The sequence below is a fragment of the Cryptomeria japonica genome, chromosome 9, assembly GCF_030272615.1.
Source record: "Cryptomeria japonica chromosome 9, Sugi_1.0, whole genome shotgun sequence".
Lineage (NCBI taxonomy): Eukaryota > Viridiplantae > Streptophyta > Pinopsida > Cupressales > Cupressaceae > Cryptomeria > Cryptomeria japonica.
Window position 1 is genome coordinate 572,179,580 of NC_081413.1, and position 22,290 is coordinate 572,201,869.

General features: G+C 36.4%; 1 protein-coding gene across 2 annotated transcripts in view; it reads left to right on the plus strand.

Moving 5' to 3' along the window:
- Positions 1-22,290, plus strand: part of LOC131062878 (protein GLUTELIN PRECURSOR ACCUMULATION 3) — a 210,544-nt gene that overhangs the window by 86,471 nt on the left and 101,783 nt on the right. For both annotated transcript variants that reach the window (XM_057996616.2, XM_057996617.2), the window contains 2 exons: positions 263-415; positions 21,697-21,797. In XM_057996616.2, the coding sequence (XP_057852599.2) occupies positions 263-415; positions 21,697-21,797 (254 nt within the window). The remainder of the gene's footprint in view (positions 1-262; positions 416-21,696; positions 21,798-22,290) is intronic.

Below are 22,290 nucleotides of genomic sequence, written 5' to 3' on the forward strand. Positions count from 1 at the left end.
GTTGAGAAACTACAGTTGTTGAGTGAAAAATGCCTTATTATTGTTTTCTAGAAGTTGCAATGTCCAATAACTAATTGATTGAATTATAACTGAAAAATGCTTATAGAGCTGCGAGTCAACAATTCTTTGTAGACCTTCCAAGTGTGTTTTACTTGTTTATTAGCGTAATGCTTTTGAAGCATCGGTGTTTGGGGAAAAGTTTGTTGCTTTCAAAACTTTCTAAGAATGTTATACTCATTTACTGCTGCAATGTGTGTCACAGCATCAGTGCAGTGGAAGCGTCTTGCTATCAACAATGAACCTCCACCAGCTCGTGCATATCATTCAATGACCCGCATTGATTCTCGTTTTCTATTGTTTGGGGGTTACGATGGAAAGTCTACTTTTGGTGATATATGGTGGCTTGTACCTGAAGGTTTCTTTTGTTTCCTTTATTACAATAAAAAATAAGTGAACTGCTATGCATTTATCTTTTAACTTTCTCTAGTAAGTTTCTCACATATGCTGCAGCATTTAGATTCCAATATGGCGCATGAATCATAAAGTGGGCCAGTAAGCTTATTCTTAGGATTTGTTTTAAGGTGATGATAATGTTCTTATTTGTGACCATAGTTCACATCAGCAGGTCAGTACAATATTGTAGACTAATATTGCACTTAAAACTGTAAGAGATGACATCCTTTCTTTTCATTTAACATGTGAAAATGCAGAAACTCTCCCTTCTGTTTCCATGTCAGTTGCTTATAACACCAGAGATTAAATGTTCTTAAAAGGTTGTCTCCCAGTCCTTTGTTATTTAAGGATTCTACCCTCTTCTGCAGTAGAGAGTTTATGAAAATGTAAAAATCAGTAAAAGTATCTTTGAGACACTTGTATGAGATCGATTCAAATTTTTGTTAGCCTCAGTTAATTGAAAGTGCTAAAGTTCTTGAAAGAGAACATGGGAATACCCAAGATCCCACTTTATATGTGTATTACAGTTACGATGTTGTTGTCTATGTTGAGGTCTATATTAAATATGAATTGAAATATCCCACCCTGTTCTAGATATTTAATTTCTGATTTTTTTGGTTTTTCTGTGTTTTCTGGTTTTTTTGCATTTTTTGTGAATATTGGAAAATAAATGCAGGGAATTATAAAATTAAATAAATTTTATCATTAAAATCAATTAATCTCACCAACCGTCAACTCCATTTCATTAATTAATTCTAAATTAAGCTGTGCATACCAAGTCCAATGCCTTAGCCAGGCAGGAAAAGTTAGCAACTAATAATTTTCTGATCTGTTTAATAATCTTCAACGCAGCATACAGGTAAACTGCAAATTGGAAAGTGCATATGGGACCCGAAAATCCCATGCCTAGGGTCTCACAATAAACTCAATCCCATTGCTCAGCTGGATGGTGAAGACATGAATAAATATGGGACGGCTGGTAATAATTATGCCTAGTACGGCCTGAATATTGGAGAATTCTGATCAGAAATTGATCAGATCAGCAAAACAAATCCCACGTGGATCTCTGGAAACCTTGATTGGTACGGCTAGCCTATGAAGCAATTCTCACTTCCAATTTGCAATAAAATCTTCCTCAATCTGCCTTTAATCAACCTCTGTGTTGTCTTCAAAAACAAAAATGAAGGACCATTACATAAAATTTTTGTCAAAAAAATGAAAATTTTACTCTATGGCACGCTACTTGAGGCATAATTTCGCCTAATCCTTGGACTAGCTTAATCCTCAGTCCATCCTCGAACCACGTTTCGAATTTCGTTGCATTCTGAGTTCGTTTGCAATGTCTTTCCTTCAATTTCGGGTTTTTTCCTCCTGACTGCAGTTGGGAAATTTTCCTTGAATTGCAAGTTTTAATGATTTCCTTTGTTTTGGTCTTTGTAGGGAAATTTTTGGCTAATTACAAGTGCACTTTATTAAAAAAAAAAGAACTTGTAACTTGCTTTTTATTTCCCCCTTGATGCTTTTTGGCTTTTTAAGTTATAATAGGGATTTTTTGGATAAGTTACAAGTTAACTTGTAATTCTTTTCTAAAACCCCTATTTTAATGTCTTTTGCTTGTAATAGGGATTTTAAACCCCTATTACATGTGTTAAGTTATTAAAACTTGTTGAAGGGATTTTATTTTCCCTTTATAAGTTATTTATAACTTGCATATCTCTCTCCAAAACCCGATTTTGCTTAGAAATGGAATAAAATGATATTTTAAACTTGCTATTGTGTCTAAAAAAACCCGATTTGCTCCATAAAGTGTAAATAGAGGAATTTTAAACTTGCAATTGGATTTCTAAAACCCGATTTTGCTTTGTTGAGAGAAAAGTAACATTTTAAACTTGTAATATGGGAATTAAAACCTGATTTTCACTATTACATGTAAAATGAAACTTGTTGTTCTTTCCCAAAAACCCAACCAACAATATTGGAGGATTTTGTTGAAGATTTCCAACGATTTTTGTGGAGAAATTCAAGGAGGAGGAAGGCATTTTGGATTCCTTGCTATTTTCATGCATTTTCCAACTCTCTTCACGCCATTTAGAAGACATTATCGCTGGTTTTATGGTGTTTTAACAGCAAAAACGTTTTTGAAAAATGCCACGATTTGCCTCATTCAAGTGCCACGAATCTTGTCTTTCCTAAATCGTTTTGGCTTGTCTTCCCTAGGTGTGGAGGTTGGGTGCTTTACTTGACCGATTCTTCATGCTTTTAATGGGCATTTTGATACATATGGCGTTTTTTCAAAAACGTGGCTAGGGTTTGAATCTTCTTCTTTTGTCTACAAGAGATTCTCTCTCTTCATGATAGTTATATGTTTTGTTTTGTTCTTGCGTAGAATCAGTTTTGTGAGAGATTTTCCCCTTTGTTCCAAATTTGCAAAGCAATTTGTGAATTGCATTGATCTTCCCCATTTTCCCTCTTTACTTGTATTTGGGATTTTAAATCCCGATTGCAAGTAGGATGAAAATAATTGATCTTCCTTTATGGTTGTAATATTTTAACCATCTTTTGGTGAAATTCCAAGTTTCAAAGTTGGAAAAAGCTTGTTTTTCGAAAATCGGGTTTTTAAAACTTGATTACAAGTAAAAGTTCTTCCCATTTTTCATATGATCAACATGGAAAAGTTCTTCAAAAATCCATTCATAACCATCCACAGTTGTTGTTTTTGGTCATAAGCTTCATTTCCCTCATATCAAGATCCCTATTCCCACCATTTCATCCATTCATTTCACACCTTCATTCATTTTCCCCATTTAAAGTCTACCTGCAGTCAGCCATCCAGAACCCGAAATTGGTCCAAAATGCACTCAAAAAACACTTGAAAATGAGTTTTAAAGGTCCAATTACAAGTGCAAACTTGTAGTTACCCATAACACATATTAAGTTGCATGTTTGTTCACAATTGCAAGTTAATGCTCTTGTTTTCCCCACACATGTAATGCAGCTTCCAGAACCCGAAATTGACCTGTGAGCCCATTTTTGCATTAGTTTATCCCTTCCCTTGTCAGTCCGGTTTGTACACACGACCTACCAAATCAATGAATTAAGGCATGAGCCTTATTTTGCAAGTAGATTTCAAGATTGGAGGATGATACAAAGAAGAGATACAACAATTCATGGTTGAGAGCATAGAATGCTTTCAAGACAAAGATGGTCATGACATAAAAAGAGGAAGGCAATTTCCCTCTTGAAAAACTAGTACTACCCCAAACAAGAAGATAAGGATGCAAGTTCCTGTTCCAGTTCAAAATGTCTTTACCAATCCCGAATACTTCAAGTTCTAGCATCCTGAAGCGACTTGAAGATCATCACAGTCAAAGGATGATGCAGTTAGAGTCGCGTCTTTAGACACATGGAATAGTTTTAGTTATGCATTTGTAATTTTGTTTTGACAAGTTACATGTAAAAAAAAATAACTTTGTAATTGCAAGTTAACTCATTACTTGCACTTTTGTAATTACATGTAAAGCAACTACAAGTTGTGTTCAATTAGGACTGTAGTTGGAATAAGTCATAGTTAGTTATTGAATAAGTCTTGGTAGTTGAGAGAATTTCTCAAATTAGTTGGGATCCTCCCACTTTTTTCTCATGACTCCTCTTCTATAAATACTTGAGGGGTCTATTGTAATCTTTATCTTTTAGAAAGCAAGAAAAACTCTGCCAAATTTGCAGCAAAGAAGTCTTTGAGCTTTTATGTGTAAATTGAAGAATTGAAAGGAATAGAAGAAAATTGCTCAAGCTTTGAGTCTTTGTGCTACATTCTTGAGTTTGTGCTCCATATTTCCTTTTTTGCAAGTCTTTCTTTGAGAACTTACTCAAATCTGATTTGCAGTCTTGGAGCTGCAAATATTGGAGATTAACTTAGTTAAAGTAGAAATTCTATTGGGAAAGAGCTGTAAGACTTTGTGCTTGTTCTTAAATGGAGTTTAGAAGTAATTAGATTTTTATAAGAAAAAGCTGTGAGTCTTTGAGCTCACACTTGTTCTTGCCGTCTTGCATAGGAAGAATAAGATATTTCAGTCTCTGTGTTGTTATAATTTGTTCTTAATAGAGTTAGTATAGAAAATGGTAGATAGGACTTCACATAATCAAGACTTTGAGCTTGATATTGCTGTCCCGTCCCGAAGGAAGTGACGAAAGTCTTTGTGCTTTCAAGAAACTTCATTTCCTTTCTCTCATTTCATTTCGAAAGTTGTTACTGCTGTTTTATATCAAATCGCTATCACTTTTCTGTGAAGAGAAAAGGATATTGTCTTTCTTGAAAGAAGAAGAAAGACTGCTGTCCCATCCCATTTTATTTTTAAAGTTATAGTTAGATAGGGGGAGCCTTCCCTTAATTAGTAGAGTTTTACTCACATACTGTGGTTGAAACCACAATTTTGTATATTCCCCCGAGTGTACAAAATTTTCAACCAACAGTTTTTGGCAACTCTGCTGGGGATACGAATGCATTCGGAAGCCTCATGCTTTCGTTTGAAGTCTAGTGTCTTGCTTACATTTCCTTTATCACTTTGGTTTTCCAGATTTTTCTAAGCTGGAAGGTTTGCGTGTTTACGTTCGTCGGAGGAGAGGTGAACATTCTGAAGAAATATCTCCTGCTGAATGAGCTTGATTTCATTTGCTCACTAGTACATCTTCGCTTTCATGAACTACAAGTTATCCTCCGTCAAAGAAAAAGAAGTCCATCCCAAGTGAAAATTCTCCTTTCTTTTTCAAACCATTGATATCCTCATTATCTAATATGGCTAATCCACCTCCGCCTCCTCCTCCTGGTCCGTGGGGAGCAGCTTTTGGTCCTTTAGCCTTAACCCCACCTCTTCATCCACTTCCACAAGGTTCCCGGAAGAATCTTCCCAAGTTCTATGGAGATGGAAAGCAGCATCCCGATGAACATGTCAAATCTTTCTATATGGCATGTGGTGTTCTTGGAGTTGAGCATCAAGATGTTGCTGTTCGCTTGTTCATAGAGACTCTTCAAGGTATTGCAGCCGATTGGTTTTTCAATCTTGCTGTTGGTTCAATTGTTTCTTGGAACTCGTTCAGAGACAAGTTTGAGGAATGTTTCAAGCCTGCAGAAGATGAACATGCATTGCTGGCCCAATTGACCCAAATGAAGAAGGATACCCATGAAGGCATGCGTGAATTCATTGCTAAGTTCAATAATAGCAAATAGAATTCTTATCAATTCTCAACCTACTCTTGAGAATCTTAAGTGCTTTTTCATCAATACTCATGTGCTCGAGGTCAGTTTCTTCTTAAGGCGAGTGTCTCCCACTGATTTGAATGCTGCTCAAGCAATGGCTATTGAAATTGAGGACGATTTGATCCTAGCTGGTAAAATCAAAAAGGATTCTAATCTGTCCAAAGGAGGTTCACATATGGAGAGTTCATTTTCTGGTTCTACCAATCCAATGGTGCAGAAATTAGCAAATGAACTTCTTGCTTTAAAGAAGCATCCCAGAATTCCTATCCTACATCATACAAGGATATCCCAAGACGGACGTATCCTAATGCTGCTGCCAGTTATGCTGCTAAGAATCAATCCAAGCTACCTCCTCCTCCCGAGAGGCTTGCGCTTGAACCACCTCCTTCCAAGGCAGCAATTGGTTATTATGAGACGAATCAAAATGAGTCTTCTTATTGTGATTATCAGTCTGATGATGTTGCTCTTCCTCATCAAGAAGAAGAAGAAGATGTAACTGGCGACTCTACTATACGCTATATACACTATGATGACTCTGTTGCTATTGAAAGGACTCATAGTCAAGCATTTGCTATAATGACAAGATCTCAGATTCGGTTGGCTCAAAAAGATGAAGCCGCGAAAGTTGCAAGTGATTCACAGTTACCTGCTACTATCGCTAAAAGGGGAACACCGCTGCTCTATGTTCCAAAGGATGTAGCGAAAACTCAAGTAAGTAACAATAATCCTCCGTTTGCTTGTTCTATTGATCCCAAGTCCAGTATGCCTAACCCCAAACCACAATCAGACAATGTTCATTCCTCCTTAGCTGGTTCTTTTCAAGCTTTTGACATTATTGATCATGCTAGGAAAACCAAGATCCAAATGTCCGAAGTGGAGTACTTACAAGTTAATCCTAATCAATTTAATAGGCTAGCTAATTTTGTTAAAAGTAAGGAAACTCGTCCTATACTTGAAAATACTACCCCTCAAGAACCCAAGAATTTGCCCAATCATTTGGTGACCATTCCATCTACTACCCAAGGAAAAATAGAACCTTTTTATATCTCCTTGCTGATCAATGGCTTTCAGTTTAGCAATTGTGTCTTGGATTCTGGTGCTTTTGATAATGTCATGCCCGCTAAAGTTGCACAAGCTTTGGGACTGACTTTGACCAAAACTTTTGGTCATTGCTTTTCAATGGAAAATAAACAAGTGCCTCTTATTGGGCAAATCAAGGATGCTCAATTTGCATTTGCAGCTTTTCCAGAAAATAAAATAAAGATGACGGTCTTAGTAGCTGATGTCCATGCATCATACGGAATGTTAGTTGGTTGTAATTTTTGTAAGGTTGTCGGAGGTGAACACAAGATGGATATGATTGAAGCAAGAATACCTGTTAAAGGTATAGTGCAGAAATTAGTCCCTGAAAGAGAGACTAAATACATAGTTGTCAAATCTAATGATCCCCATGCCCAGATTCTTTTCGAATCTGCTGGTTTTGGGAATTATTATCTTCACATAGATGAAATCTTAGAGTTTGTTGAAGATTGGCCTTCTAGTAATTCTGATATCTCACTACTTTCAGCAAGTGAAAGATTTGCAGATGTTGAAGAGGATCAGCAATGAGAAGTAGAATCTTCTGATTCATTTGTCTTGGTTGAAGATGTTTCATCTTATGCTACTGATGAAAATGCTCAATTGCATACTCAAGTAGAAGAAATTCAGTCTTCTCCTATACAGGAAGAAAGTTCATCTTCCCCTATGGAAGAAGACGATAGTTTTTCTTCTCATGATGCATTCGTCTCGGGTGAAGGTAGTACTAGTCATTCTAATGAAAACAATAGTTCGAATGATGTTTGGACTCTTGAGTTCGATGGTAGCTGCACTAAGAATGGATCCAGAGCTGGTGTAGTTCTTATATCTCCTAAGGGAGAGATGTTCCCTTACTCTTTCAAGTTGCAGTTTGCTAATACTAACAATACGGCTGAATATGAGTCGTTTTTGTTAGGGAAGAGCGTTGCATTGAAAAGAGGAATTAGAAATCTTCACGCCCAGGGTGATGCAGAATTAATTGTTTGTCAAGTGAGAAATATATATCAAAGTAAGAATGATAGACTCAAGCATTACCAAAATTTGGTATGGGAAAGTATTGAAGATTTTGATTCTTTTAATATGACAGTTGTGCCTCGTGAGTACAATGATAGGGCTGATTCCCTTGCTGTTTCAGCTACTTTGTTGGTTCCTCATCTTGACTTTGGTCAAGATAAATACAATATTGAACTAATTTGCAGACCCAGTGTGCCTGATAATTGGGATCATTGGCAGATCTTCAATGATGATAAGCAAATTAATAATTTCTTGCAAGCAGAAGATGGTCTCAACAATTTGTACTTTGAAGGGAGTAATTCTTCTTCTTCCTCTTCATTGGATTCAATGTCAAAAACCTCATCTGAGCCGGAAGAAGAGGTTCTTCAGCTAAAAGGAAATAAGATTCCCAAGGGGTTGGTTTCTCTTGAGAAGCTTTTTGATAAACATGATCGTTATATCAAGAGGCGGCAACAAGAAAATTCAGTATCTTCAATGGGTTTTGAGAAGTATAATATTGGTTCAGATGAAGACCCAAAGTATGTCAACATTGGAAATAATTGTACTCTGGATGAAAGAGATCAGTTCATTCAGCTTTTGCGCCAATACCGTGATGTCTTGGCATATTCATATGATGATCTTAAATCCTTTCAACTGAAAGAAGTGTAGCATGATATTTCCCTCAAGCTTGGCACAAAACCTTATAAACGGAAGTAGCGACAGTACAATCCAAAAATATTAGGTACCATTCTTTCTGAGATTCAAAAAATGCTTGATGCTCGAATTATCTTTCCCATCCATCATTCAACATGGTTGGCGAATATAGTGCCGGTGCGTAAAAAGAATGGAGAAATACGTATATGTGTTGATTTCAGAAATCTAAATCAATTGTCACTAAAAGATAACTATCCATTGCCAATTACGGATCAAGTTTTGCAAACGGTGACAGGTTCTGAAATGCTATCTATGTTAGATGGATTTTCGGGATACAATCAGATTGAGGTTAGCGAACCTGATCAACATAAGATTGCATTTACTACTCCATGGGGTACATTTGCCTACCGTAGAATGCCTTTTGGGTTGATCAATGCAAGAGCTACTCTCCAACGAGCTATGGACTTGGCTTTCCGTGGCACTGTGGGAAGATATATTGTAGTGTATCTTGATGAACTTACTGTTTTTTCTAAAGATCGTGAGAATCACCTTTTTCACTTACAAGATGTTCTTGAAAGATGTCGCAAGCATGGCATCTCCCTTAATCCCAAGAAGTCAGTTTTTGGGGTAACCGAGGGAAAACTTCTTGGTCATAATGTTTCCAAGGAGGGGATAAAAATTGATCCTGAGAGGGTTATATATATTAAGAATCTCCCTTTGCTGTCTAGTAAGACCGTTGTTCATTCCTTCTTTGGTAAGGTAAATTTTTTGTGAAGATTCATTCTTGACTTTGCAGAGAAGACTCATCATATCGTGGATATGATGAAAGGAAAGACTGGTTTCCGTTGGAATTCAGAAGGAAAAGCTATATTCAATGAAATCAAGGATGGAATTGCTCATGCACCTGTGTTGGTATGTGGTGACTACACCAAGGAGTTCATCATGTACAATCATAAGAGATTGAATCCCCTATTGCTTTCATGAGTTGTTCTTCGAAATCTCATGAACTCAAGTATTCTTCTATTGAGAAGAATGCCTATCAACTCTATAAAACTGAATCCAATGATGCACAATTATAATCTCTGAACGAGATTATCGAAGAGTGACCTTGAGTGATCTTGCACACCTGCAGACACTGATCTCATTGAGGGATTTCATCCTCAACAAGCTTGAAACTTCAGCAGCAAACCCTTGGTCTCGAAAAATTTCATTGATTTCCAAAACATGAATGAATGAATAAACTTCAATGAGCCTTCATATATATCTCTCCAAAACCCATGACCCATATGGAAGTAAAAACATTTAATACATTTTATTTCATTTGCTTGATGTCATCAAATGTAAGTTGGCGTCTCATAAAGGCTTAATAAATGACTTTATATTATTAATATAATTCATGCAATAAAGATCCCTTATATCCCCTTAAAATATAGTCACTTAATTTAATTAATAATTAAAGCCATTGCTTTATTAAATTTTAATTAATTAATTTATATTATTAAACTTAATTAATTGCCAAATATCAAAGCAACAACTAATTCTGCCAACTTCCTGTTTATAACCATTGTACCCTTGATCATCCCTGGTGATATACTATATATAATAGGTGGAAAACTCTTACTCGACAATTGTTGTATATTTTGTCATTGATGTCAAGGATGATTGTCATTGTCCAATAAAAGAGTTTTTGGAATAAAAAAATTGTTGACTTGCTTGAGCTCCTTGTCTTCTTGGTTGAGCTACCTACTTGTCTGCTTGAGTTGCTTGAGCTCCTTGCTAGTCTACTTGAGCTACTTGGTTGGTTGCTTGAGTTGCCTAGTTGCTTGCTTGAGCTACTTGGCTGTCTACTTGAGTTGCTTGTCTATGTGTTTCAGCTACTTGCCTGCTTGGTTGAGCAATTTGTGTGTGTGGCTAAGCTGGTTGGGTGCTTGTCTACTTCACCTGCCAGCTTGAATCACACATCATCCATGGGATTTTTAAATGAATTTCAAATATCATTTAATGAATAGGTTTAATCGATGAACCATATGCTAAATATATTTTGTGTGGTGTGTAGGTGGGGCGCTATATTTAGACTTCACGCAGAATGTAGTAAATAGAATGGTAATTAATCAACCGATGGTTTAGGAGGAATGGAATGATGGACGTTTGGCTTAGTGTCAAGATAACCCTGAGAACTAATATGAGGAAATGAAAGAGAATGAGCCAAAATTTTGGCTAAGTCTAGAAGCATGTATTGTCTATTTTAGGGTTTTTATCCTTTAGACTTAAGAAAGAAGTCTATAACCTTGAGCATAGCGAAATGTGAGGCTAAGTATAGAAAGAGAATCCTTCAAGGAAGCCACTAGTGAAATTTGAGCGTTTTTTGGTAACTTGCTATTTTTAGCAAATTCTATTTTTAGAAAGTTTCATTGTGGTGCCGATTGACCTAATTTCGCATTTGGACAAAACTTTCTATTTTTAGCAGTTTTTATTTTTAGAAACATGAGAACGTTGACTGTAAATGGAGCATATATCTAGATTTAAGTCCAATAGAATGAAGATGAAATGCAGAGCGTAAAAGAAGTGAGTGCAGAAGAAAAAATCCTCCTCCAGGCCAAAAGTGTGCCTAGGAGTGGAAATTCTCATTGAAGGCGGACTTTGGTGAAAGGGAAAAATCCTCCTCTAGCCTTTTGTGAGGTATTCACTCATCGCACCATCGCAAATGGGGACCCCCACTTTTTTGTTGCTTTCTAGGTTGTGTTTGAGTCTTTTGCTATTAGCCTTTGCATTAGAGAAGCATAGGTGCTTAAAATGGCCAGGAGTTGGGTGAATAGCCATGTGTGAAATGTGATGTAAGTGAGTAAGTTTATTGGGTTTGCATGTCATGCCGGTTAATCAGGAGTCTAGTTAAAGAGTTTAATGAAGTTGCTAGTAACGTCAATCCAAGAGTTCAAGGTTGTAGGTAAGCTCCAATTGTTTTAATTTTCCCTCGAGTCTTTTGCTTGAGAATTGGTGTAAATATGAGTTTGAGCAATTAAATGAATTATTCCAAGGATTGAAATCTTGTGCAATAAAGTGATTAATAAACTCATTTGTAATTCGCCTCATCTTTAAGTCTTCTCTAGGTTTTAACTTCATGACTCATACTTTTGAAGTGAACTTCATGTTTGAAGGATATGGAGCGAACTTCATGTTTGGGAGATTTGGAGTGAGCTTCTTCATGTTGGAAGTGGAAGAATGAAGGAAATTGCCTACTTCATGATCAAACACTCGAGAGCAAGCTTCATGAGTTCACCATTTGAATCAAAATTCCTACTTCATGACTTGCCTCTTTGGAGCGAAATTCATACTTCATGACTTCACCATTTGGGGCGAAATTGCAACTTCATGAGTTCACCTTTTGGAGCGAAATTTTCAACTTCATGAGTTGCCATTTTGAAGTGAACTTCACAAGTTGGGGTATTGGAGCGAATTTCACCTTCAAGGCTTCATGAGCGAAGTGGAAAGATAAAGAGATGAAAGAACCACTTACTTCATGTTTAAGCATTCACAAGCAAACTTTAGGAGTTAACATCTTGGAGCGAACTTCATGACTTTGCCTATAAGAGCGAAATTCCTTACTTCATGACTTGAGCTTTTGGAGCGAAATTCCTACTTCAAGGGTTGCCTTCTTGGAGTGAACTTCATGACTTCACTTCTTGGAGTGAATTTCATCAATGAGCATACACAAGCAATCCTACATGAGCAAAGTCGAATGAGAAATGAAGGATGATCGCCTTGAGTAGTTGCAAGTTGCAAGCAAACTTCATGACTTTTCTAAGTGGAGCGAAATCCTTACTTCATGAGTTGCAAGTTGCAAGCGAACTTCATGAGTTGCTAGGTTGGAGCGAATTCTCTACTTCATGGACTTAATAAGTGCAGCGAAAAAACATACTTCATGAGCTGAGCAACCCAAGCGGAATCCTTCCTTCATTATCTCACAGTTTGGAGTGAACTTCAGGTTGGAGAGGTTTGGAGCGAATTTCACATTTGAGACAACTTCGTGAGTTGGAGTGATGGAGCGAACTTCAGGTTGGAGAGTATTGGAGCGGATTTCATGTTTGGAAGGAACAAGCAAGCAAGCAATGTGATTGAAATAATACATCATGTGCATACCCCTTGGGATGAAATTCACAACTTCATGAGTTGCAAGAGTGAAGCAAAATCTTTACTTCATGAGTTGAGAAGCAAGAGTGAAGTTCCTACTTCACGATCTCACAGTTTGGAGCGAAATTCACATTTAAAGCAACTTCATGAGTTGAATTATTGGAGTGAACTTCAGGTTTGAAGGGTTTGGAGCGAATTTTGTGTAATGTCCCCACTTCTCTATGTGGATCCAGATGCTTAGTTTCACCTGTAATCCATCTCCACAGGTGGAATTCAGTGTTGGGAGATGATTGGTTAGCCAAAGGGGATATTTACTTAGACATAATTGCTTTGGTGAAATATTTATAATAAAACTTTATAATTTTATGTTATAAAGTTAACTTTTTCTAAAATTAGAAAAAGTTAATAAAGTAACTTATAAGTTACTATTTAATTTAATAAATGACTTTTTGACTTTTCCCATGGCACGACCCCCTAGGTGAAAAAAGTAAATTGTTAAAAAGGTGGTCAATGTTAATGTATTAAAGACCCTTGAGCAGATCGAACTTATGAGGAGAGGGAAGATTCCATTGGAATCTTAATTTGATGCCATTAGGGGTTCGATTTGGGAGAGGAAGGCTTAAGTGTGATTTGGAATCATTATTGGGCATTCTTGTGTGGTTAATTTTATTGATTTTGCTCTGCAATATTCTGCCATAGCAGTCTCAGCAGCTTGGAGGCCCAAATTGAGGACGAAAACCCTTGGTTCAGGCAGGTTGGATGATACCCCAACCAATTATCTCACTTCAGCACTCAAAAGGAATTGTTCCAGACCAAATTGAGGGTCAAATTATTCAGAATTTTGGATCAGAATTGCAAACGTGATAGCAAAGGACAAATCTGAGCATTTGGATCAGAGATTGCAGCAAGAAATATGCCACAAATGCCAGCCGTACAGCTCCCTTGGCCAGCCGTACTATTCTCTTGCCTGGGAATCCATTAAAAATTAAATTGAAGGGTTTAAGTTGGAATTTTTGTACAACTCTGATTGTCAGCAATAGGAATAAAGATGGGACACTTTCTTTCAGGCTTTTGATGTCACTCGAGAGAGATTTGAGCAAAACAATGTGGAAAATTACCCTTTTTCAGTGAAGTCTCCTGGGGGTTTGAAGGAAACCGTACCAGTCTAGTCTATTTATGTAAGATTTGTTTTTGGTAATTGTTTACTAGAGGAAATAAACTCATGGGAGCGGTGTGGACTCATTGATAGCTCCTGTAGCAGCACCTGGACTCATTTGTGCTAATAAGGCAGCCCCCCAGGCAAGGCGTTGGACCTCTGGTAGGCCAATTTTGGCTTGTCTTTGGTGAATTCCAATTTTTATTGGCTTTTAATAACTGCTGTTACAAATTCAGTCAATCTTAAATTTAAATTTCAGTCATTAGCTTATGTTGATTATTGTCTTTCAATTGCATTATTTAAATTCCCAAAGCATTCATACTTTGCAAAAACACAAAAATGTGAAAAAGCCACAAAACAAACAAACAAACCCAATTTCCTTCTCGCTGGTCAAAGAATATAAAAATCAGAAAAGTAAATCAGTTTGCTACATTCCTTAGTCAGCATCTTTCAGAATTTTGCATTTGAAGTAACTTCATGAGTTGGAGTATTGGAGCGAACTTCAGGTTGGAGAGTTTTGGAGTGAATTTGACAACTTCATGAGTTGCTAGGTTGGAGCGAATTTCATGTATGAGATACTTGGAGCGAATTTCAAACATACTTCATGAGTTAAGGGTCTCAAGCGAACTTCATGAAAATCACTAAAGAGGGAATTTTATACTTCATGAGTTGATAATCACAAGTGAACTTCAAGAGTTTAGGAGTTGGAGCGAATTCCATATAACAAGCAACTTCATGAGTTGATAAAATGGAGCGAAATTGACTAATGCATGACTTAGGCGCCCAAAACAAATTTGAAATCAAATAGGGCAGGTCGGCCAAAGGTAATTTTTATTCTATTTTAATGTGACAAAGTCAGCCTACATTGGAAAAGGCACAACCTTTCACCTTGATCGCCTATAAAGGTAAGAGTGAAATAATCATTTTAGCATCAAATCAAACGATTATTCTTTCTCTCTTGAGCAACAGTCAGCGAATTTCAAGTACAGATTGGAAATTTCAACAACAATGAAGCGAATTTTATCTATTTATGAGCAAACTTCACAAACTCAACATATAAAAGTGAACTTCATGAATGAACAAAGGGGAGTGAACTTCATGTTTTGAGTTTCAAAGGTGAATTTCAAGTGTAAATGTTATGGAGTGAATTCTACTTCATGTGTTCCTAATTGAGGGTGAATTGGCAAGATTGACTACAAGACCACTACATTTAAAGAGATTTGATGATTGGAAAGAATCATTCTAAGTTGAAAGGATGAAAGATGAGAATTCAAAGATCACTTTAAGAGAAGCAAGGCGAATTTCATGAGTAGGGGCTTAGGAGTAGACTTCAAGAGCTCCTCTTCACGAGCAAAAAGCAACTTCAAGTATCCCTTTATGAGGGCGAATTCTCTTTATATGCTTTAATTAAATCTATATATCAAGTATATTTGATACTCACTTGTTTGTTTTGCAGGAAATGAAGAAAAAAATAAGGAGATCACACAAGAAACGTTCAACGACATGAAGAGAGTCACAAGAAAAGGAGTTTGGAGTTTCGAAGGAGAAAGACAATGGTGACATCAGAAGTACATCAATACTTCAACACTAAGGTCTACACCTTGCACATCTATGATCAAGGCATTCGAAGAGCAGATAGTTTCAAAAGAGTTAATCAAAGTTTGCCTCTCATCATCGTCATCCCTTTAAGCAAACTGGATAATGTTGAGTATCAAGAGATATCTTTTAACATCCCTTCATGATGATGAATCAAATCAAGTCCACAAAGTGCAAGTTGGAGGTGGAATCCTAGTCATCATCCTGGTCACTACCACTCACCAATTAGAGGGGTTCCACATCAGCATGTCTAGATGCAATGTACCTGACTCACCAGTGATGGCTCAAACTCCGAGGCACCTATCCCTGATATCTATTGGTCCACACTTTCTGAATGTAATTTTTTCATTGGCTAAGGAGAGTTTGTTGTAACATACCCTAATTAGGTTTTTCATTGTAAAATCCTGTCCATTGATAGAGATTCAATCTTGGCCATCCATTGTAAATGAAATCTCTATAAAAGCTCAGACTCTTCATTTGTAAAGGTTAATAATAGGAGAATAGTCAATAGATAGTCTTAAGAGAGTAGAATAGAAGTTAGAGTAAAATAGGAAGAGAAGGCAGAAATTGTTGCCTAAGTTGTAAATGAACTCCATTTTCATTGAAGTTGTGGTGAAGTGTGTTGTTTCATTACAATGTGCATGGTTTCTTGTTGGATCTTCACGTTAGATGATAAATAATTAGATTGAATGGAGGAATTTGTTGAATACATTCATGTGGAATCCGTTTATTCCATACCACTAGCCTCTTGCTGATTGTAAATGTGCCTTGCATGGTCCATTGGAGTGATATGAGCTTAACTTTGAATCGTTATACGTCCATTGCTTATGCATTAAATTGAATTGTGATCAATGTTCGATGGTAATGATTTGAATATCTTTGAATGGTCCTTAGAAGATTGCACTGAGCTTGTGCCAAATTGTTCAGTTTGATGGTGAGACCTCTCTTAGTAGGATTCCACCGAGTCATTCACTCATCTTCCTACATTCTTAGGATTAGAATAGACTCTCCCAACCCCTCATCTTTTGCCATTTTTTTAAAAACTCCAGCTAGTTTAGGATCAAATGTATCACCATATTGTAACATCAGATGATCTAAGTTCCAGTGAATCAAGCACTCATGCATTCAAATGTAACTCCCGTTGTGATTCCAACATAATCACATCAACCAACGAAGCTTATCCACACGTAGTGACCCTACATTAATGAACCTTGGAGTCTTCTCGCATGATCCTTAAGCCAATCTTCAGTATCCAAGAGATTTTGTTCAAGAGAGGATAAGATAAGGTATTTAATTCTGTGTTTGCATGTGCCTAAAAAACACATCAATGCAACCCAAAAGTGCACTCAAGAGTGGAAAATCCAATCCGAGGAGGAATTTTCCAAAATTCCAAAAGTTCTTCTCTGCCTCCCAATTGCGCCTAAGGATGCCAAGAATCTTGGAAAGTGTAAAAAAAAATTCCAAAAGTTCTTCTCTACCTCCCAAGTGCGCCTAAGCATGCCAAGTATCTTGGAAAGTGTAAAAACGACTAAGTATGGAGAAATTCCTTCTCCAAGCTCCAAATGTGCCCATCTCCAAAATGTCAAAAAACGATAAAACATCAAGGATTCATCTATCCAATCCAAAGGAAACATGAGGACATCAAGAGGCATGGAGGTCCAAGATGAGAAGATCCAGTTTATGACATACAAGTTCAAGAAGAAATCCAGCGTTAGGAAGTGCATCGAAGGAGAATTCCAATTTGAAACGTCAAGGACATTCAAACTCCAAACATTTAGGCTTCAAGGCAATCTAGTTCCAGACCCCAAGGATCCGAGTTCAAGTGCAAGTGAGAAGAAGATTTTACAACATCTTGATTTTTTTTCGAAAAGCCAAGATCAAAAGTCAGAAGTAAAAGTCTCAAGGAATGACAGTCGTCGACAAGGAAAGATATTCCAAGAAGGTGAATTCCCAAGCAAGTACGTGGAAAGAAGAAGATGATCAAGGATAATTCCAAAAGAATTGATTAGAGTTGGAACCTTGGTCCAGATGATGCAATTTGGGAATATACTCCATCACAATCAGCCAAAATGGAATATTCTTTGTGATGAGTTACCAAATCCACATGGTGTCCAACATCTGAGGTGGCGCCCCATCACCTTTTCTAGCCAATTAAATGTCTCCAAGTCGATGTGACCATATTCAATGAACCCGATTTATCCAAGAGAGCTTCTAGAAGGTGTTGATAATATTTTATTATTGGTTTATATTCGAAAGAAGGGCAAGTGTCCCCAAAATTCAAATGTAATTTTCTCATTGGTCGGTTTGGCCCCACTTTTCTGTGCCATAGAAGCTCTTGTTAGTAAAACCCTAATTAGGATTCTATCTTGTAATCTCGGCCCTTGATTGCAAATCAATCTTGGCTGTTCATTTGTGGAAGGATCTCTATAAAAGGCCCATGCCGTCTCATTTGTAATTCATTAGATAGCTCATTAGAAATAGAGAGCTCTTGTTCCTTAGAGTAGAAGTAGAGTAGGAGAGGGAGAAGGCCTTGCTGCAAGACTTGGAGAAAGAAAAGTTGATTTCATTGAAGATATGGTGGATTCATGTTTATTTCAACTTGTTGCATGGTGTTCCTTCCTTTTCTCAAGTTGTTAGAAGTGCATTGATGTTAATGGAGAATGTGACAATGTTTGATGAATTTCAATGGTTCATACTTTTTGCACTTAGATGATTTCTATTTGCTGTGTGAAGTTATCCTGAGCCTTTTTTATATGGATTCTTAACTTCTATCATGGAATGTACATTGTTTATTATGATGGTGTTCATTGTGATATGAAAACTCTTTGCATAATTCTTAAAAGATTGCACCAATTCTTGTGGAGTTGTTGCTGAACATGGCAAAGAAGGACTTGGTTATTGGGAATTCGTTCATTGGAGCATGATCAATTACCCTCATTGTCCCTAGGAGCAGATTAGAACTTCTTAACCTTTTCCCTTTTGTCCTTTTTTTTTAGTTCCAGTTAAGTCTGTTTAAGGAAGAAGCATCACAATCCTGCAATATCTGACGATGAAGTTCCAACCATAGCATCAAGAGAAGTGAAGAACAACAAAAGCGTAAGTTCCCCTTGGATTACCAACACACATCATGCCAAACGAGCTATAATCATCATAAAATCGCAAGTTCGCGTAGGAACCTTGGAATCACTTTTATGAACTTTTGCAATCTTAGCATAAAAGGTGATTTTACTCAAGAGAGGATAAAGTTTCTTTGGCATTTTATTCTGTGTTGGTGTGGTCATAAAACACCCATCAACAAGATGCTACAACTAGATCATGGGGTATTATTATTTTTATTCTTGGCAGAGTCGTGTGTTTGAAATTAACATATTTGGAGTAATATCTTTTAAGATGAGAAGAGCATTTTTTTTTTGAAACAAGACGTAAGGGAGATTGACCTTTATGCATATGACAGGAAATTTATCTTTAAAACGTGTATTAATGAGACATATCATGAGCCTTACTCGGATGCCCTTTTGAAGTTTGGAATGAATTTGCTGTGCAATATTTATTTTTGGTTGTGTTGGTATGGTTTTGATGGTGGAGTCAAGTTTTGACTGCTATGGTGGAGTGGAGTGAGAATGTGGGGTAGGCTATTCATATGCCTCATTATTAATAGGGGATTTGATGCTTCGTAGACATTGTTGATGCCGTTTCAAAATGATAGGTGAGATCGTTGAAGTATTTGAGTTGGAGTCTTATGGGGTTGTTTTTGGATGAAAAATAAAAAGGTCGTGTTGGTACTTTCTAAATAAATAAATCGTATGCAACTTTCAGAGCAGTTATTGTAGAGACTTATTTTGGCGGAAGTTTAAATTTGAAGCTTTAAAGGAATCGTTTTTTTTAGGTGTGGCATGTAACATCATTTCGAGGAAGAGATTGAGGCTTTTTGTGTATGAGATAGTTGAGGACATAGTGTTTGTTGCAGATTGATGATAAAATAAAGGAATTTTTGTAGAGACATAGTGTTACGGGGTTGTTGTGGTCATAAAACACCCATCAACAAGATGCTACAACTAGATCGTGGGGTATTATTATTTTTATTCTTGGCAAAGTCAGGTGTTTGAAATTAACATATTTGGAGTAATATCTTTTAAGATGAGAAGAGCATTTTTTTTTTTGAAACAAGACGTAAGGGAGATTGACCTTTATGCATATGACAGGAAATTTATCTTTAAAACGTGTATTAATGAGACATATCATGAGCCTTACTCGGATGCCCTTTTGAAGTTTGGAATGAATTTGCTGTGCGATATTTATTTTTGGTTGTGTTGGTATGGTTTTGATGGTGGAGTCAAGTTTTGACTGCTATGGTGGAGTGGAGTGAGAATGTGGGGTAGGCTATTCATATGCCTCATTATTAATAGGGGATTTGATGCTTTGTAGACATTGTTGATGCCGTTTCAAAATGATAGGTGAGATAATTGAAGTATTTGAATTGGAGTCTTACGGGGTTGTTTTTGGATGAAAAATTAAAAGGTCGTGTTGGTACTTTCTAAATAAATAAATCGTATGCAACTTTCAGAGCAGTTATCGTAGAGACTTATTTTGGCGTAAGTTTAAATTTGAAGCTTTAAAGGAATCGTTTTTTTAGGTGTGGCATGTAACATCATTTCGAGGAAGAGATTGAGGCTTTTTGTGTATGAGATAGTTGAGGACATAGTGTTTGTTGCAGATTGATGATAAAATAAAGGAATTTTTGTAGAGACATAGTGTTTTCGCAGGATAATAGAAGATGGATTTGTTGCAGTTTTGAAGAAGGATATGAAGTAGAACATGTGATTTAGAGTCAAGCATAATATGTTATGAAGTCAGGCTTATCAGGAGTCAACAACTGCTTTTAGAGGAATCTTAGTAATATTTATGTATGTTTTACAGTACATCTGAGTTGGTGCTCAAACTTAGGTTGGTGCCTTAGCTAATCGGAGTTGGTGCTTCAAGGAGAGTTGGTGCTCATTATGTAATCTGGGTTGGTGCCCATTTTGTTAATAAATCTTTTGGTGTGCCATGGTTTTTTACCCTAAAGGGTTTTCCATGATAAATTTTTGGAGTTTGTGTCTCACTGTTTGCTCTTAGTATTTTCTGTGTGCTTTTCAGCAATATCTCTTTTGGTCCAAATTTTTAAAAAACTCGAGACTCGACAAAAACTTGGCAATAACTCCAGAGTTTTATCAAACATTTTATATACATAAATGGCTAATATATGTGTGCAGGAACACACATCGAGCTGGTGATGTTGGGCCAAGTAATGTAGGCTCCTCTCTACCATATTTCATGATTCCATGTTGTGATTTTTTTTGGTGCCATGCATATCATAATCCATGAGTATTATATACACAAAACACTTGAGAATATTTATATATTTAAAAATGTGGATTCCTTGAACTCAAATTCTCTTTTCACTTATTTGATTGATGTAGATCTGTGAATGTGATTTAAGTAGCTTCTAATTGATAAGTTTATTAGGTCTTTAACGTTGATTTATTGAAGGGTGCATAGTAAAAGCTTTAAATCCTTAAAAATCTTTATATTTCATTGTTTCTCTATTTGTCAAGTCTTTGTTGTGTCCTAGTGCCAAGTTTGATTCTAAGTAAAACATAAGCTTTCTGAGTCTGAGTCTGAGTCTGAGTAAAGAATCAGCCTGCCAAGTCTGAGTCTTGTGTCTACGGTTCCAGCCAAAGCCATTGAACTTTGTACGTTGAGGTTGTAGTCAAAAGGGGAGTCCATTGTGCCACAGATTCTTGATAGGTAAATATCTATATTTCCTTCACTTTGATCATGCTTGGTCATTATAGTGGTAGACATATTTCTTCCTTTACCTTGTTATGCTATTTGCTCTTTTATAACTTTACAGTGTTACAAATTACCTTGCAAACTGCTTTATATGTCTTTTACCTTTTTTATAACTTGTATTAATTTTTCCTTCATTGCTTGTATATACTATGTATTTATTTACCCTAGTACCCTTTTTTGAATCCTTTTGAGTGTACATTAAGAGAGGCTTTCTACCTTTCCCTATTTAGAGTTGACCTAGTAGAGTTTATAACTTATTCATGCACTTGACAGGTTTAGAAATGGATTTTTCTTGTATTGTAAAAGGGTCTTGTTCCTAAATTCAACTTGAATCTGATTCATCTATTTGATAGTAACATGTGGATATCTCTTTTTTTCAAGCATGCTTTTCAACCAGAAATATCTACAATTGGGCACTTTGTTTTATTTTTTTCTTATATCTGTAGTCATTGTTAATTTATCCTTTTACTAATTTATTATTTTTTCTCTTCTATGTGGTTTATGGCACCAATAATGACTCAATCTGCTGTTTTTTTTCCTTATTTCTAATGTGCAGATGATCCAATGGCAAAGACTGCACCTTTATCTCCTAGAAGCCACTTGTCAGCTACGAAAAATAGTGAACAGAATCAAGATTCATCATTTGTTGATGCCAAGGTGGCCTTCTTTTTCAAATAGCTTTCCATTTGTATGTCTCTTATCATTTTGAATAGGCAGCTGTCACTTGTGCAATCTGTGATAAGAGTAGTTGATCTACTCCATTTTCTGCAAAAGCCAAGCCAGAATTCTTAAGTGGTATAAGGTGTGCAAATTTAATTGGCAAATGCAATATATAAAAGGTGATAGGATTACTTGATTTATTCGTGAATATGGATTAGAACATGCACACTATCTTTATTTTGAGCCCAAGATTTTTGGTTCCTAATGATTGTGGACTAGAACATGTACACTGTAAATGTGCACAGGGCCTAGAATATTGTTTTACAGCTTAAATGGATAGTCTGGAATTGGATATAACAACAGAATCTAATAGTATCCACAATTTAACAATTTATGCAATAAATAACTATAGATTTGCTATATAATGATAGTGTTTTGTGAAGACTCTGAGTCCTTCAAACTGATTACTTCTGAACCTTGGTTTGTTTGT